We start from the raw sequence: 15,537 nt of genomic DNA on the forward strand, positions 1-15,537 counted from the left end.
GATAATGCATACAATACTGATAAGAAACTATGTTTATAATGTATTGCGTATATCATTAAATACAACCCCAGTTACCGCATATCATATGTGTGCTAACTTTTCTTTGCAAAAATGTATTTGAGGACTCAGTACTTCCAAAGTTGTGGAAGAAAACCTTATTCCATGTGTGAATTAGGCCATATTATTTGGCCATAAACTGAGCCATTTGAAGTTTGAAATGCATGTGCATCTGTCTCATCGGAGACTGTGAGAAGCTCTGTCAAAATATCAACTCGTCAAATTCAAATGCGCTCATGGCTCTTAAAAGGGATGGGAGCTGGCACTCTCATTGGTATATTGCACGTTACACCCAAACCCCACCAACGGGTAATTTGGCTACTTCAGACCAACCCTTTTTAGATTTGCGCCGGGCGCATGAGTCATTTCTGCGCCGGTAAACTAGCGACATTGCCATAGAACCGCCCACAAAGCTACTTGCGCTTGGCGCTTCTCACTTGCGTTTCAGACCGTTAAAATAGGGCCCAAAGAGTTGTTTACCCCGTTTCCAACGTCTCCCTGTAATTCAAGTTTTAGAGCTAAAAAGTAATTAAACCCAATAAATTGGAAATCCCTTTGGTTTGGAGACACAGCACATGTCATCTGACCAAATGTGAAGATACAATTTGTGTTATCTGATATATATATATTTATTTATAGTGATAGATCGATTTATTTAATGGCAAATGTTCTAGCTTGCTCATAAATATTAATTTCCATGCAGCTGTAGTCTTGTGTTGGTCTGATAGGCTGCGACGCAGGCCACTACAGGGTCCATCTACTTTATACCATAAGCGGACTGATCATAAACAATACAATATAGGACAATACCTTATTTGTTCGTTCTATATTCTGTGTTTATCCCAATATTTAACTACAAAAATATCATGATAAAAATAGACAAAATATATAATGTCCCTTTTTTTCATTTCAGAAATAATATCAGATACGTTGTTGATTTATGGACTGCCGATTTGGCAGTCCATTAAATAACGACATATCACACCTCCCCAGTTATAATTTCAGAAATCTTCATTCAAAGACATGGTTTCTGAAATTAATCGGGATGTTTTCATGTTACATGATGCCGGTGGATGCCTCCTACGGGTAACCCCCATTAACATTTGTTTTTCCAATAAATAATTAATTAAATGCTTAGCTTCCACATGTCACATCTTATTTGCGCAAAGTTCAAATTCCTTAAGTTCAATGTCACTCTAGTCAAGGTTTGTCTTAGCAAGCCAAAAAATAATAAACTTTGACTGCCTGAGCAAACATAGACACGGTTAAACTCGCTTAAGCAGTGAGCTCACCCAGTAATGATTCAACGGGCACTGAATTCCGCTCAACTTTAAGATTGTTTCCACAGCTTCATAAATGACATCACCTTCCTCCTGCATGTTTCCTGCATCCAAAGTGAAATTAAGTTAGGCATTTGCAAACCCAATTAAGGGCTAATAGGAGGTATCCATTGTGGCGCGGTTGGTGTAAAAAGGTCAGGCAGCACCATTGATTTATGCACTCACCATTAGATGCCTTCGGGAGATTTGGGACCAATTCACAAGGGAACACAGGGACACGAGAGTTTATCACATGGGATGTTTCAATAATAACAACAATAAAAAATATAAATAATAATTCACATTACGAGTACCAAATAAACCATTCTGATTTGCATGTTATCACTGCTGTCAATCATATATTCAGGTTGAGGAGAACTGTACACCTGATGACCTGAAGTTTCCCGTCATACACAGGTCTCACTGACAGCAAAATGAAACACAATCCGACAGGTTGAGCATCTCGGGGAAGCCGCGAGCATACCACAAATATTTGTAAAACACCTTCCGGAACACCAGATCTCTGCACATATCACTGTCACGTCTCACAGAGAGGACGCACCGTTCGTCACGTACATCAAGCACGACCCTCTGTCTTGTTGCCAGGGGAGACACATATCTTAAGGAAATGTCATTATATGCATGGTTAGCATCAGAATCATTACTCTATAGACGATAGAACAATGGAGATGAGCAGATAAATACAACTACTATGTGTCACAGTGGCAATGCAGTGTTGCTAAGCCCGGGCTTTCCGAGCTAATGGCCTCTCCTCCCGGCAGGTTCCCTGGCTACACACACTCAGACACCCTGTTCATAGTCTGAGAGGTGCCCTGTTTTATAAATCCTGCTTCAATAACTCATTACGCGAGCATGGACGGCCATCCATTTATCATTTCAACTTATGCCACATGTTTATTTTGTAATGTAGAGGGAATAAATGGACCCTGGCTGACAATCAATACCCTCTTCCTATCTCCTCTAATTCACCACTCGCCGGATCTAGCTTTTGACGAGCTGACGTTGTTGGAAACAGAGTCGTCTCGTCTGGCTTTACACGTAAAGATTTTATCGATATAAATCAAGCATGGTGAATATGGGACTTACGGTTAGAGATAAAGCGAAAGGGTTGGCAGAGTTTCTTCTTTAATTTATCCAGGTGAAGAGGGGAGTTCTCCCTATCAGCCAGTAATGCTCCTCGGTTGGAATGCCTGCTCGGCTTTGGTGATGCAATCACTAAATCCTTTCTTTTTACAAGTTGATACATTTTTTATTGAAATAAAACGTTACACATTTTCCTATACATACTGCGTGGACGCTTCGCCCCGGTATGTTACCAACCTATTTAGGGCTGAGTTGCTAGCACTGTACTTTGGCAGTCTGGATTATGTCTTTACCAATAGCTGTACTATTTCCTCCCGTTGCCCCTTCCGGGCCAGATCTAGTGCTGTGGAACCAGAGGAATCCAGCAGAGTCCCGTCAGCCCCATTGAGTAGCAAGGCCTTCACGATGGCAGCGCAGCCGTGATTTGCCGCCAGGTGTAGCGGTGTGTCATTGTACTTGTTTACCGCGTTGACCTCCGCCTGATGCAAGATAAGCTCCAGCACGCTGGTGAAACTGCAACTGATGCAGGCCAGATGTAGCGGCATCCTGCCCGCTATGTTCTCCACCACGTTGGGCTCTGCCTTGGCAGCCAAGAGATCGGCCACCATGTCTCCATAGCCATGTTTGCACGCTAGGTGCAGCGGCGTCCATTCATTCTCCCCCTTGGCGTTCACACTGCAGCCCTGACTCTCCAGCTCGAGCACAGTGGTCCTGTGGCCTTTGGACGCGGCCAAATGCATAGGGGTCCAGCCCTGCTCGTTCCGGGGGTCGGGGTGGCCCCCGCCGGACAGCAGTGTCCTACAGATGCCCCTGTGGGCCTTGCAGGCGGCCACGTGCAGCGGCATGCAGCCACTGCTGTCCACGCTGTCGACGAGCGCCCCGCTCTTCACCAGGTGCCTCACCACCCGGTTAAAGCCCCCCTCGGCCGCCAGGTGCAGGGGGGTGGCCCGGGAGCGGTCGGCAGCGTTGGGGTCGGCCCCCTTGCAGAGAAGCAGCTTGGCGATGCCCAGGTGTCCGTAGTAGCAGGCCAGGTGAAGAGGCACTCTCCCATGTTTCAGCTCGGCTCGACTGAGCGCCTCCGCCGCCACCGCCCCCCCCTCCTCCGTCGTCGACGGCGGCGGTGGCGGCGGCTGCCGAGACAGGAGCAGCCGCACCACCGCCTCGTGGCCGTTCTGGCAGGCCAGGTGGAGGGCGATCCAGCCCATGGTGTCCGGCGCGTCCGCCTCCGCTGCGTGGTCCAACAGAAGCCGCGCCGTCCTGTCGTCGCCGTTCTGACAGGCGAAGTGAAGCGGCGTCCACTGGTCCTGGTCTAAGTTGGTCGCCGACGCCCCATGCTCCAGCAGCAGGGACGTGATCTCATGCATCCTGGGAGGAGACATTGTTTAGTCATGCTGATAAGTCTACCACGTGTGTTAGTTTGGAGAAAAAACAGAACATCGACTGCAATTTACACGTTTGTGAAAATGTTGAATGGGTTGATGGGTTGATGGGTGGATGGGGGGTTTAATTATTGAATGGATGACTGAATGGTGTGAATGGTGGTAATGTAAAATAACTAGTTAACAGAAAAGGATCTGTTGTTATTCAGTTTTCTTTCTGAGACCTGTGTAGGACGGCGACGATGAGAGGTGTGTAACCCCTGGCGCTTTTGCAGTTGACCTCGGCACCGAGATGAAGGAGATGCCGGACACTCTCTGCATCCCCGGTAGCGACGGTGTGGTGAAGCAGAGTGTTGTTCTCTGAGAACAACGTTGAGGTGTGCTCCTTCTGCACAGACTGACGGAAACTTTTAAAATCCTTCTTTCTCAGGAGCGACAGCATGGCGGTAGAACCTATAAAATAAGAAGAACATTGATTGTTTGCAGATGTTACGGACGGAGTGTGTTGTGTTTGTGTTTCACTGTGTTCTCTCCCAGGCCATGTTTATACATAGCAGGGTACTTATAGAAACAAATATTTCCCCCCCTCCGTTTTCAAAAATAACATTGTGCACACAACATCAAAAAAGTTGTTGTTTACATCAAAACGCATAAATACGCCGTCGAGCGCCATTATAACTATGCCAAACCTATGGGCGGCAGTGTAGGGAGAAGGATAAAGCGATGAAAGCCAAACAGAATCCTCAGAATCAACAACAACGAATAACACGAGCGTCTTCCTGTAACAAACAAACTGTAAACATAGGGCGCTCATATGACATTAAGCATTTCCTGGCGCATAATGTAACGCTTCCGAACCTAAAACCCTGTTTCTCCCCGTTGACACGACAACACATAACCAGCGTTTTCAGAAATCTCCACTTTGGCCAGAGTTTTTAGAAATGATCGTTTTCTGTGATAAAAACTGTGTTTCCGTGTAAATGAGAGGCCAAACCGCGTGGAAACATCTGCGTTTTCCCTTTGTGTAAACGGGGCCCCAGACTGATGCCCTTTCCCCCCCTTTCTGATTGCAACCCTAGCAATCAGGAAATGGAGTGCACCTGAGCTCTCCTGATGGCTATATAAGCTGGGAGCAGACAGACGCACAGCCCTTTTTTTTTTGCCAGCAAGCGGTCGACGATTGTTGTGTGTTGGAACTAGTGACGGTGTGCCGTTGTTGGTGTGATCTTGTGGATCGGGTAGTGAGCTATTGGTTCTGAGTAGTAGAGCATTTGGTTGGTTTGTAGTTAGTTATTTTTTTTCGTGCTTTACTCTTTTGGAAAAGTGGTTTAGTTCTTTGGCACGTCAATAAACCTTTTTGCTTACCGTTACCACTGTCTGTGTCTCCTCCTTGTTCCCCGGAAACTTAAATATTCTTTGTTACGCCCCTGATCACCCTGGTTACTATTTGGGGTCGTAACAGCAGAAAAGATGACTTTGAGTTTCAGTTTCTTGGTTCTAAATCAAATTTAATAAATTCAAATAATTTTATATATTTATATTAGAGCTGTCAGTTAAACGCGTTATTAACGGCGTTAACGCAAACCAATTTTAACGGCGTTAAATTTTTATCGCGCAATTAACGCAATTATTTTATAAAAAAAAAAAAAAAAAAAATATTTTTTTTTTGGCTCAAAACAAAGAAGCAGTAGCCTGACTGCTATGTTCAAATGACATTTGTTCAAAGCAGTCGTTTAATTGCAGTATAGGCTCTTTTTTTGTATCGTCCTGTTTTGATGAGTATATGCCAATGTTGTTATCAATAAAAAATCATTTGCACAAGGCAAGCCGATGCACTTCACCATGTTGATAAGAGAATTAAAATGAGAAGAATTATGGGACAAAAAAATCAAGGGATATTTAGCATAGAAAAATAATTTGCGATTAATCGCGATTAATCGTAAGTTAACTATGACATTAATGCGATTAATCACGATTAAATATTTTAATCGCTTGACAGCTCTAATTTATATTTTTTGTTATTTGTTGATTCGGCTTTTAGGGGTGGAAGTTATTCAAACTGTTGTTTTTTTTAACTTAACTGTCAGCTCTGCAGCCTACAAAGAACAAAATAACAGCCCGCAGTACACTCATAGTCTTACCTGGAGGAAGGTCAGCCATGTCCGGATGCGCAATCTACATTAGAGTACCAAAAATAATATATACATAATTTAATGATACATCATTTAACATTCAAGAAAATTGCTTAATCTCTAACAGAAATTTAGTTTTAGTCGAATATAGTTGCTCATATGGACTTTGTTAATTTGTAAGATGTATATGGAATGATGGGATATATATATACAGGCAGTCAGACAGATGACACAGACCTTCTGCGGTGGACTGATCAGCTGAAGGTATTCTGGTCTCTGCTTGACAGAACCGTTGATGCCTGGAATCTTCAGGACTTCGCTGAGCACCTCTGTTTTACTCACGATATCTGCAAGACACAACGCCAAGAAATGTTGTGCAGCAGAGCATGTGCTAGTCTCAATGTTCCTTCCTGTTTTACAAGCTCACCGTAGTGCCCTCCCACACAGATACATAATGTATTTTATTCATCTGTAATTCCAATGTGAATGACCTTTTGTGTATCACAAGTGGTTTTGAAGATGTAGGATTCAGAGGTGTTAGTGGGTATAAGGAACCTTTACATGTATTCATATTCAGTGATATCAATCTTCATGCATACATTTCTTGTTTCCTAGAATTGGGATCTGCACTCACCAAGTTGACTGCATTCTCGCTGCATAATTTCACAACGAAAAAGGGCAAGTAAGCCAAACAGGCTTACATAACTTTTTATGAAACAGTTGTGCATATATGCATGGACAATATATCTCTTTTGTCCGCAACTGTAAGAGCAACTGTATCCATGATGGTTAGCAATAATAGTGACAGGTAGAGCTGGGTTTCGATTCAAATTTCAAGAATCGATTCGATTCCGATTTTTAAGTTTCAGAATCGATTTTTTCCGATTTTCTCAGATTCCATCCGATTCGATCCGATTTTGATCTGATTTCCGATTCGATCCGATTTCGATTCGATCCGGGGGTTAATGTTATTAAAAATGAAAAATGTATTTGAACCGTTTCCTTCACTTCATGACTGTGTAGAGAAGCAACATATTAAAACTAGTATTATATCAATATTAAACAGCAAATCTTACAAGTATTGGTAGTTACTGATGGCTGGAAGATTGATGAAAAGGTTAAGGGTCAATCTACCTTAAGAAAGATAATTCAGGACAATAAATGGAGGACATCATTGAGGTGACTATATCTGCAACAGTGGATTCCTACTGGGACACTAACCAGTGCATTATTATTATGCTTGAAAATAATTAAGAATTCACCCAAAAGCGGTTGCTACCAAAAGCATTCTTATTTTAAAACTGCTCACACTTAATAAACTGAGAAGTACTGAAACTGAAAAAAAAAATAATAATAATAATTAATTAAAAAAAATCGATCTTTGGACGTACGAATCGATCATTAATATGCGAATCGATTAAAAATCGGAAAATCGATTTTTTCAACACAGCTCTAGTGACAGGCATACCATATTTTATCCTCAAGATTTCATCATACATAGTTCCTTTGTGAAAAGTCTATCTATACATAGATACAGACAAAGAGATAGAGAAAACCCAGAACATAGTCACTATTTGAACTTTAACTTTCAATTTTGACATCCATTAGCCTGTCACTCATAGTGCCTGGTGTGTTTTGTCTGGGGGAGGCGATGGAGCTGCGAGGCCTAGAGTGTACCTGCAAACGATGGCCTTGTGTGAAGGTCCTGGTCCCAGCATTGCTCCATGATGTCAATCATCTGGCCACACTCAGGGGGCTTGTCGTCAGGCACCATGTCTACAGAGGGCCGCTTACCCCCTGATACCTGCACCAGTAGCGTGGTCACACTGCGCCCTGCACACACACACACACACACACACACACACACACACACACACACACACACACACACCTACACACTCACACACACACACACACACACACACACACACACACACACACACACACACACACACGCATACACACTCACGCACACACGCACATACATATAAATACATGCACACACACACACACACACACACACACACACACACGCACACGTACACACTCACACACACACACGCACACATATAAATACGTGCACACACACACACACACACACACACACACACACACACACACACACACACACACACACACACACACACACACACACACACACACACACACACACACACACACACACGCGTATACATAAATTACTGTAGTTAAATGTGTTGGAAAAAAATGTATGATTTGTTTGTTAGGAGAGTTATCTACCTGGGTACGGTCTTTGCTGTGTCAGAATCTCCCAGATGACAATTGCGAAACTACAGGGAGAGAGCACCTTCCAGTCAGTTTTAAAAAAAAGTGGTCCCAATTAGTCAAAGTTTTCATGTTAACTTTTCATATCCTAAGTAGCAATGCTGGAAAACGACAAATTCACACCTGGTGAGATATTGGTAGAGTTTATAGATAGGTTTAAAGACGTAAATAAGCTCACAATATGAAGTTTTCAAACATTGATTACGGAGATGTAACCCTGAGACTGCTTTGCATACTTGGTTGTTGTTCTAAGCCACTTCCACTTCCACCTTATGCAATTCCAGTGAAGAATCTTCAATCAGAAATAAATGATTGCTTCAGTGTTTAAGAAAGTGAAGAAAATGTGAAATAGGATTCCTATTTCACATTTTCTCTCTTCTACCCTCTTTACTTCAATTTATTCCTATTATAGGAATAAAGTGAATAGAAGAGGTTCTGAAAAAAAAGAAATACATATGGCATACCTATACACGTCAAAAGCAGCTCCAGGGGGTTGGGGAGACATGTTGAACATCTCAGGAGGAATGTAACTGATGTTCCCTCTTGACGTCAGGTAATCCAGGAAAATCCCCTTGTCCAAGCCCTCTTCCCACTTTATTAACCCGGAATCTGAAATCTTTTGATTGCAAAAAAAAGCCATCAAAAAATTAATCAGAGCTGATTGTCTGCGTTGGGAATCTTACACAAACTCAAGGTGGCACCTACCCTACCTTCAATGATTTTTTATTCTCCCCGTAATTAACGCCTTGCGAGCCCAGACAAGTATATTTAATGAGCCCACAAACACGCTCTAGCATCTCCCAGGCATTTCGCTAGGCTCATTATATATATATATATATATATATATATATATATATATATGTCCACACTGCTGTGCCTTATTACGCTAGGCTGTTTCACTTGTTTACAGAAACGCAATTTTGGTTCTCACTTTGATGTGGAGGTGCTCGTCGAGCAGTAGGTTGGACGTCTTGAGGTTGAGATGAAGCATGGGGGGAGTCATGCTGTGGAGGAAATTCATGCCCATGGTGACCTCGTGAATCATCTGGAACTTCTTGGGCCACATGATGGTGTGACTGTCCAGGAGATGGTCCAGGGAGCCATTACTCATCCACTCCATCACCACCGCAGCAGGATCGCTGCACAGCCCATAGATGGAAACGATATATTTGATTTTCACTTTTGCTATCTCTGAGGCCTCCTCTGTCATTCTTCTGTAGGGGGTTGAAGGAGGGAGGGGGGGGGGGAAGAGGCGAGTGAAGACGGTTGTAGGGTCGTTATGGCCTTTGATACATCGCATGAGGTGGATTGTTAGATTTAATAATAATAATAATAATAATAATAATAAATGAAATTTATATAGCGCTTAATATGGTACTCTAAAACGCTTAAGATTATAGGCCGACATGTCTCTGTTGTGATTCAGAGAAAGGTACCAGACCAAACTACTATTTATCTCATATTTTTTGAGGAGATGATAAGCAGTAAAATACAAAAGAATCAAAGGAGAAATCAAAGCAGAATGAAAATCAAGCCTCACCTGTAGAATTTGTTTGCCGACACGCTGGTATCTAAGCATTTCAGGGCACATTGCTCCCTCCAGACATTCAGCCTGACTCGGTACACTTTGCTGAACCTGCGCTCAGCCACTTTTATCCAGTCGGGCCCAAAGTCACTCTTCTTGAAGTTCCTCAACTTTCCAGGAGCTCCGTCGAGACAATCCATACGGACAATTGATCCTCACCAACACAAGCTAATGCTACACAGATTCACTCGCTAATCACACACACAAACAAGGATTAGGCTCCGGGCCCGATAGAGATTACGAGCTGCCAAGTACTCGCTGCGCTGCGTCAGCCACGTAGAAGTGCCCAGGGGACGGCATGGTAACACAAAGTGTAAGAACTCCATGCATTTCAATGTCAATGGCTTTACAACAGCGCTTTAAATCAGGGGAGAGCTTGCTCGGACTTGGATGTCACAACTGAATTTATGAGTGCCAACTGGGAAGTTGCTTGTCCTGTAATGTCACAGGACCGGTTTCTATCTGACTGCCTGAAGATTTCTGGCAAAGCTTTCTACTTTAAAAGGGAAACTGGATCTTCCGCATGTCAGCTATTGCTTCATCCTACCTTTCTCTATCAAATTCTTATTTATAACCTACTGAGTTACAGATAGAGGAGTGGCAATAAACGTTGTCACTTTGGTGTCAACAGATTATCAATCACCTGAAAGAGCTTGTTCTGTAGCGCAGGCACACAAGCGAGTAATAAGCGTCTGTTTTAATTGATTTCTTTAACTCGTTTTCCTTTGCCCCATTGATGCTACCTGAATGAGTAGTAGTGAAAAGATTAAAAAAAAAGAGGTGGTTGTGATTGTGGTGTGAAGTGGAAACGTGTTTGTTTGCGTATGTTGTGTGTGAATAATATGCCTGCATAATGTAAAGGGGTGTGTGTGTGTGTGTGTGTGTGTGTGTGTGTGTGTGTGTGTGTGTGTGTGTGTGTGTGTGTGTGTGTGTGTGTAAATAAGACAGCTCCGTCTTGACAAGGCTTATATATGAAAGCTGTAGCTTTTTTGCAAGTCATTAAGTGTTAAAGGATTGATGTAAGTGTGTATTTTTGTCTTAAAGAGCATACAGTAAAACATGAAAAACAAAGGAGATTTGACCTACCAAGGGTATAACCTTTGCCTGTCTGGAAGATAAACTTTTTAGAAGTGGTGAAGTCTGCAGGTACCTAAGAAAGATAAATGGCCTGTCCGCAAGGGTCAGAACCTGTAGAAGAAAATGTCAGAGGAGCGAATGGTTGCTTTGGTTTGATCATTGTGGTACCACGACATCAAATGTATTTTATTTGTGTTTATTTATTTTATTCAACCGATCTTTAACCAGGCAAATTATAATTGAAAAATAGTTAGATTTTAAACTGACTTATTAATAATAATAATAATAATAATAATAATAATAATAATAATTTGAAACAGTGGGATGATTAGGGGGCAATATTGTGCTCTTGAAGCTTGTTGGTGCAAGAGCAGGGTGAGACTTGGCCAGTACACCCGGATGGGCAACCCGACGCCTACATGTGGTGTATGGGGCACGAGAGTTGAGAACTCCTATGATCTGGGCTCGCGTCCGGTCATTCCCATGCTGCTTGCCACATTATTATTAAAAAACCTGTATTTTTCAATAAATATTCTTCATCACAACATGATTGGGGATTTAGGGAGAGGGGGACTTAGAGGGGGCTCAGCCCCCGCGCTGCCTCTGGTCCAGCCGCATTAGGGATGTTTCACAGGCCAGAGGGAAGATAGTTCAAATATAAAGGACCATCTCAACAAATCTCATCAACAAGAACATGTCAAACCCAGAGCGAGAATTCAAATCACAAATCCAAAGAAAAAAAAAAGACCATGATTCGCTCTTTGTTTCCTTCTCATCAACATCTTGGATCTTCCTCATCTTCAGTGTGGTTGCTAAGATTAAAGTAAGCGAAAATTAACGTCTAAAATAGGAGGCACAATGCTGTTTGGAGGACTCCTGTTTCCATCAAGGGGCCGGGTGTGAGGTTTGTCCAGGAATACCAATACCTGGAGGACACCTGCACAGAACTCAGAGGCGGTGTACCAAAAAGGGTCAGAGCAGACTTACTTTCTGAGGACACTTGGTCATTTATCGACTGCAAACAGTCTATAGGTCTGCAAAACTTTATAATACAGAAGTTAAATAAGTTGGTGGTGGCTAGTGCCACTTTCTAGGCCTTTGTGTGCTGGGAGACTGATAATGAGGACAATAGATGCAAACTGAATAACATGCTCAGGAAGGCTGGGGGGGCAGTACTGGGAGCTGGAGGGTTAGCACTGTTCCGAATCATCGACAATATCTCCCCGATCCTTCACAAAGTTCTACCACAGCATAGGAGCACTTTTTGTTATCCTCACCTCACTAAGGTATCTTCACACTTCTCGACATCACCTCTGCAATAGTAATTATATCTATCCATCCGCAATGGGACATTTTTGATTCCTACAACCACACACACATACACACACACACACACACACACACACACGCAGACACGACATGTACTTTATGTAGTATAACACACTCACCTCTAAAACAGCATTGATTACTTCTAACAACTCAGCATCCGATGTGTCGTAATGAAGACGGTCTGACGATCAGAGTGCACATGTTTCACCCATGTTTCAGTGAAGGAGAATCTAAGTGATACTGCTTGTCTCCATTCCCTCCACACGTGTACAGGGTGGTGCTGATTGGAATGCCAGAGGTGTGACTGAGTGGTACTCAGTGATGGTAAATCGATGCAGCCAGTAGATGAAAAACACCTTGGCTGACAGCAAAACACGATTTGTTCACAACCGCAAATACAATTTAGGGGGATATCATTTTCTTTTTATGGGATTGTTTTTCAAACCTTAGGCCTCATCCACTCATGGACTTGGGTATCTCTATAAAAGTGGTATATTCTTTTCTATTTAGTAAAGGCCACTTATTCACACCAAAATGGTGTTCAAGGTCACTGAAAAGTAAGCTTTCTCAATGCAAAATTCTCTGTGTATTCGAATGGACAGGTGGAACATAAGCTTGGCCAGACAACAACATCATGATCACCAGTGTGTTGACATGTGGCTTGTACTGTATTTAATTAGATGTTTACAAGTCAATGTAGCGTTTCTTGGTCACTACACCGACATGTGGACGTGTATAAATACACTGGGGCCAATACTTCTCATTCCTGGTCTCAACCGCGATTCAAAGAACACTACCAACAACGGTTCTTGATCAGACCAGGTTGATCTAGCAGCTAGTGGCATAAATGTGGGAGCGGTTGTTGTTGTATTCGCCACTCAAGAAGAAGCCCATCAATGCGCATGCCCCGAATGTTCCTCTTTGGTGTATGACCCCAAGTTGCATTGGAGACATGTTTTATGGTGCCGCAGGTGTGGACAGGAATCGATTTGAAAAAAGAGGGGGAAAGTATGTTTTCATACATATATGGATGGAGCCTTTATGTCTTAATGTCTGCGGTAACACAGAGGCACACACACAGTCACGCATGTTCACACTGCTTAAATTGGTCCTCAGGGCTTAAACCACTACCTTTGGTGGTTTTATGAGGATTTGGTGTAAACGATGTCACAACCATCCTCTGTATCGATCCCTCTGTTTTATCTACGCTGCAGAGAATTATTTAAGAGACTTTTTCTTAAGGGTGAATCTTTTTGACGGTTGTTGATCCATATATCCGAAAAACAGAACAATCAACCGTTAGGACGATTCTATTGTTCATGCCTCTTATGCGGTTGTGTTTTTTATGTTTTTTCATAAGAGCCACATTCTGAAATCCTATTATATGTTGTTTTTTCCATGATAACTCCATCTCAGTAGAATAAGTATTTCCTCTGTGTGCTTCGCTTCTCTGTTCCCACAGGGCCCCATGACAGAGTAGACGTGCTGTCGAATCACGAGAATTTTCACTCATCCCGAGCCCCATGCCTTTTGTTTATCATTAACCAAAACCATTAACCAAAACTAAAAGAAAATTGGTTATACATCCATACATTTCCGAATCCATTTATATTGGTGGTGGAAACAACAGCGATCTCTCATTTAAAAACAATAACAAGGTCCCTGATCGTAATCAACAGCTTATCGTTCAACGACTTTAGTTTTTTTAATCCAAATGCAATCTCAAACTATTCACTGTTTGCAGATTAAAAAAACCAACTACTCAAACTTCTCTACTGTACAGGCCTAAATTTCGACATCACCCTTGAGCAATCCATACAGAACACAACCAAAAACACAGAGCATCGTGGAAAAATAATCCACCCTGTCTACACTGGCGGGCCATTATAATTTATCGTAAGACAATACAATGGCGGATTTGACAAAGCTAAAAGGAATCTATTCATTCCTGAGTGAACCTGCTATAGCTAACATGAAAGTCTGCCAAAGGTTTGGTTGGTTTGAGTTAGTACCACAGCACAATCTGCAGTGTTACTTCAATCGCTCTCTCACTTGTCCACCTTATCCTCTCATCCCTCTTCTCGTTACGCTTTCAAGTATGGTAATAGATGGATTGAACGTTCATTGGCCACATTTGTTTCATTGTTGAACCATTTCTTCACTTTTGGATTGATGTTCCAGTGCATGCGGCAAGCAAGACTCATGACTGCCTTTCTGATGGGTTACCTGAGGGGAGATGATGACTTGCTCTTTATCAATGGTACCCACACCTCTTGGCTCAGCCAATCAACGCAAAGGATAAGCTGAATAAACTGAGAAAACAACAGAGTCGCTTCTGGCATCGGTATTGTGCGTAGACGACCCAACAAGGCTAACTGTATTCTCAGTGATCCATATGGGATGTGCGAAGGCCTATACGTACCAAAACATTATCAATATATATACATAATGTAACATGGCCACACTGGGTGGTGGCGGGGGGGGGGATTCAAGTGAATAGGATTAAAGTGTAAGAGAATGCATGGTAGAGTAACAACAAACATGTGTTGCAAGCAGAAATATGTAATAACTCAAAATTTGTATTTAGAGGATTAACATGTCCTATGATTGTTTTAGGCCAAAAGTCAAACGTACATTATCAATTTGTAAAATTTGTTACTAAAAAAATCAACATGTGTAGAGCAAGACTCCCTGGCTCCCATTATCTGAGTGCAGTAGCCTAAGAGCGGGTAGCTTGTTAAGATTGCCTAGCTATGGATCCAAAGAAGAGAAAGATAATTTAAGCAAGTTGTTGAAATTTTGCATAGAAAAGCTTTGTGGTACTTGCACTTGGTTCTATGAACATCCTTTCTGTACCGACAGCGATATATTGATGCACTTCTTATGACAAATGTACTTATTGTAAGACGCTTTGGATAAAAGCGTCTGCTAAATGCCCTAAATGTAAAATGTAAATGAGCTAATATTTGCTCATGCAGGGAAGTGTTGCTGGGAATCAATGATACAAGACTACCTAGCACTGAACTGGCAAGTCAAAATTAAATTGTTTGAAATGTTTACCAGTGTTTTTATTTTAAAGATGATGTTTCATTTTCAAAAACAGGGTCAGGCAGATATTTTCTATGATCTAACGATATTAATTTCATTAGCAAAAACATGGACTGAAACTGCGGAGCTAGGACTACTCAATTTCAACTTAAATACCTGTTAGTATATGTATTCCTGCTTTCCCCCTCATGTCTTGTTAGATA

The 15,537-nt window shown here is 42.2% G+C and overlaps 1 protein-coding gene across 2 annotated transcripts; it reads right to left on the minus strand.

Moving 5' to 3' along the window:
• Positions 1–231: 231 nt before the first annotated feature.
• On the minus strand, positions 232–10,264 carry ankk1 (ankyrin repeat and kinase domain containing 1). 2 transcript variants are annotated; one of them, XM_056611408.1, is made up of 9 exons: positions 9,836–10,264; positions 9,227–9,434; positions 8,760–8,911; positions 8,251–8,300; positions 7,669–7,824; positions 6,229–6,338; positions 6,001–6,034; positions 4,084–4,312; positions 232–3,845 (listed from the first exon to the last, which is right to left on the minus strand). In XM_056611408.1, the coding sequence occupies exons 1-9, from the start codon at positions 10,018–10,020 to the stop codon at positions 2,762–2,764; spliced, it is 2,208 nt and encodes a 735-aa protein (XP_056467383.1). In that variant the 5' UTR covers positions 10,021–10,264; the 3' UTR covers positions 232–2,761. The 2 variants fall into 2 exon arrangements, with proteins under 2 accessions (XP_056467383.1, XP_056467382.1); XM_056611407.1 differs by having other exon boundaries at positions 9,227–9,509.
• Between the last annotated feature and the right edge of the window lie 5,273 nt (positions 10,265–15,537).

Source organism: Gadus chalcogrammus, chromosome 16 (genome assembly GCF_026213295.1).
Source record: "Gadus chalcogrammus isolate NIFS_2021 chromosome 16, NIFS_Gcha_1.0, whole genome shotgun sequence".
In the NCBI taxonomy this organism is placed as follows: domain Eukaryota; kingdom Metazoa; phylum Chordata; class Actinopteri; order Gadiformes; family Gadidae; genus Gadus; species Gadus chalcogrammus.

Bases quoted from the DNA above. Each gene is read 5' to 3' on its own strand.
- ankk1 (XM_056611407.1), bottom strand. From the start codon at position 10,020: ATGGATTGTCTCGACGGAGCTCCTGGAAAGTTGAGGAACTTCAAGAAG. The intron at 8,912-9,226 runs GTGAGAACCAAA...TGCAATCAAAAG, and splicing joins ACGAGCACCTCCACATCAAA to ATTTCAGATTCCGGGTTAAT. The intron at 6,339-7,668 runs GTACACTCTAGG...TGTGTCTTGCAG, and splicing joins CACAAGGCCATCGTTTGCAG to ATATCGTGAGTAAAACAGAG.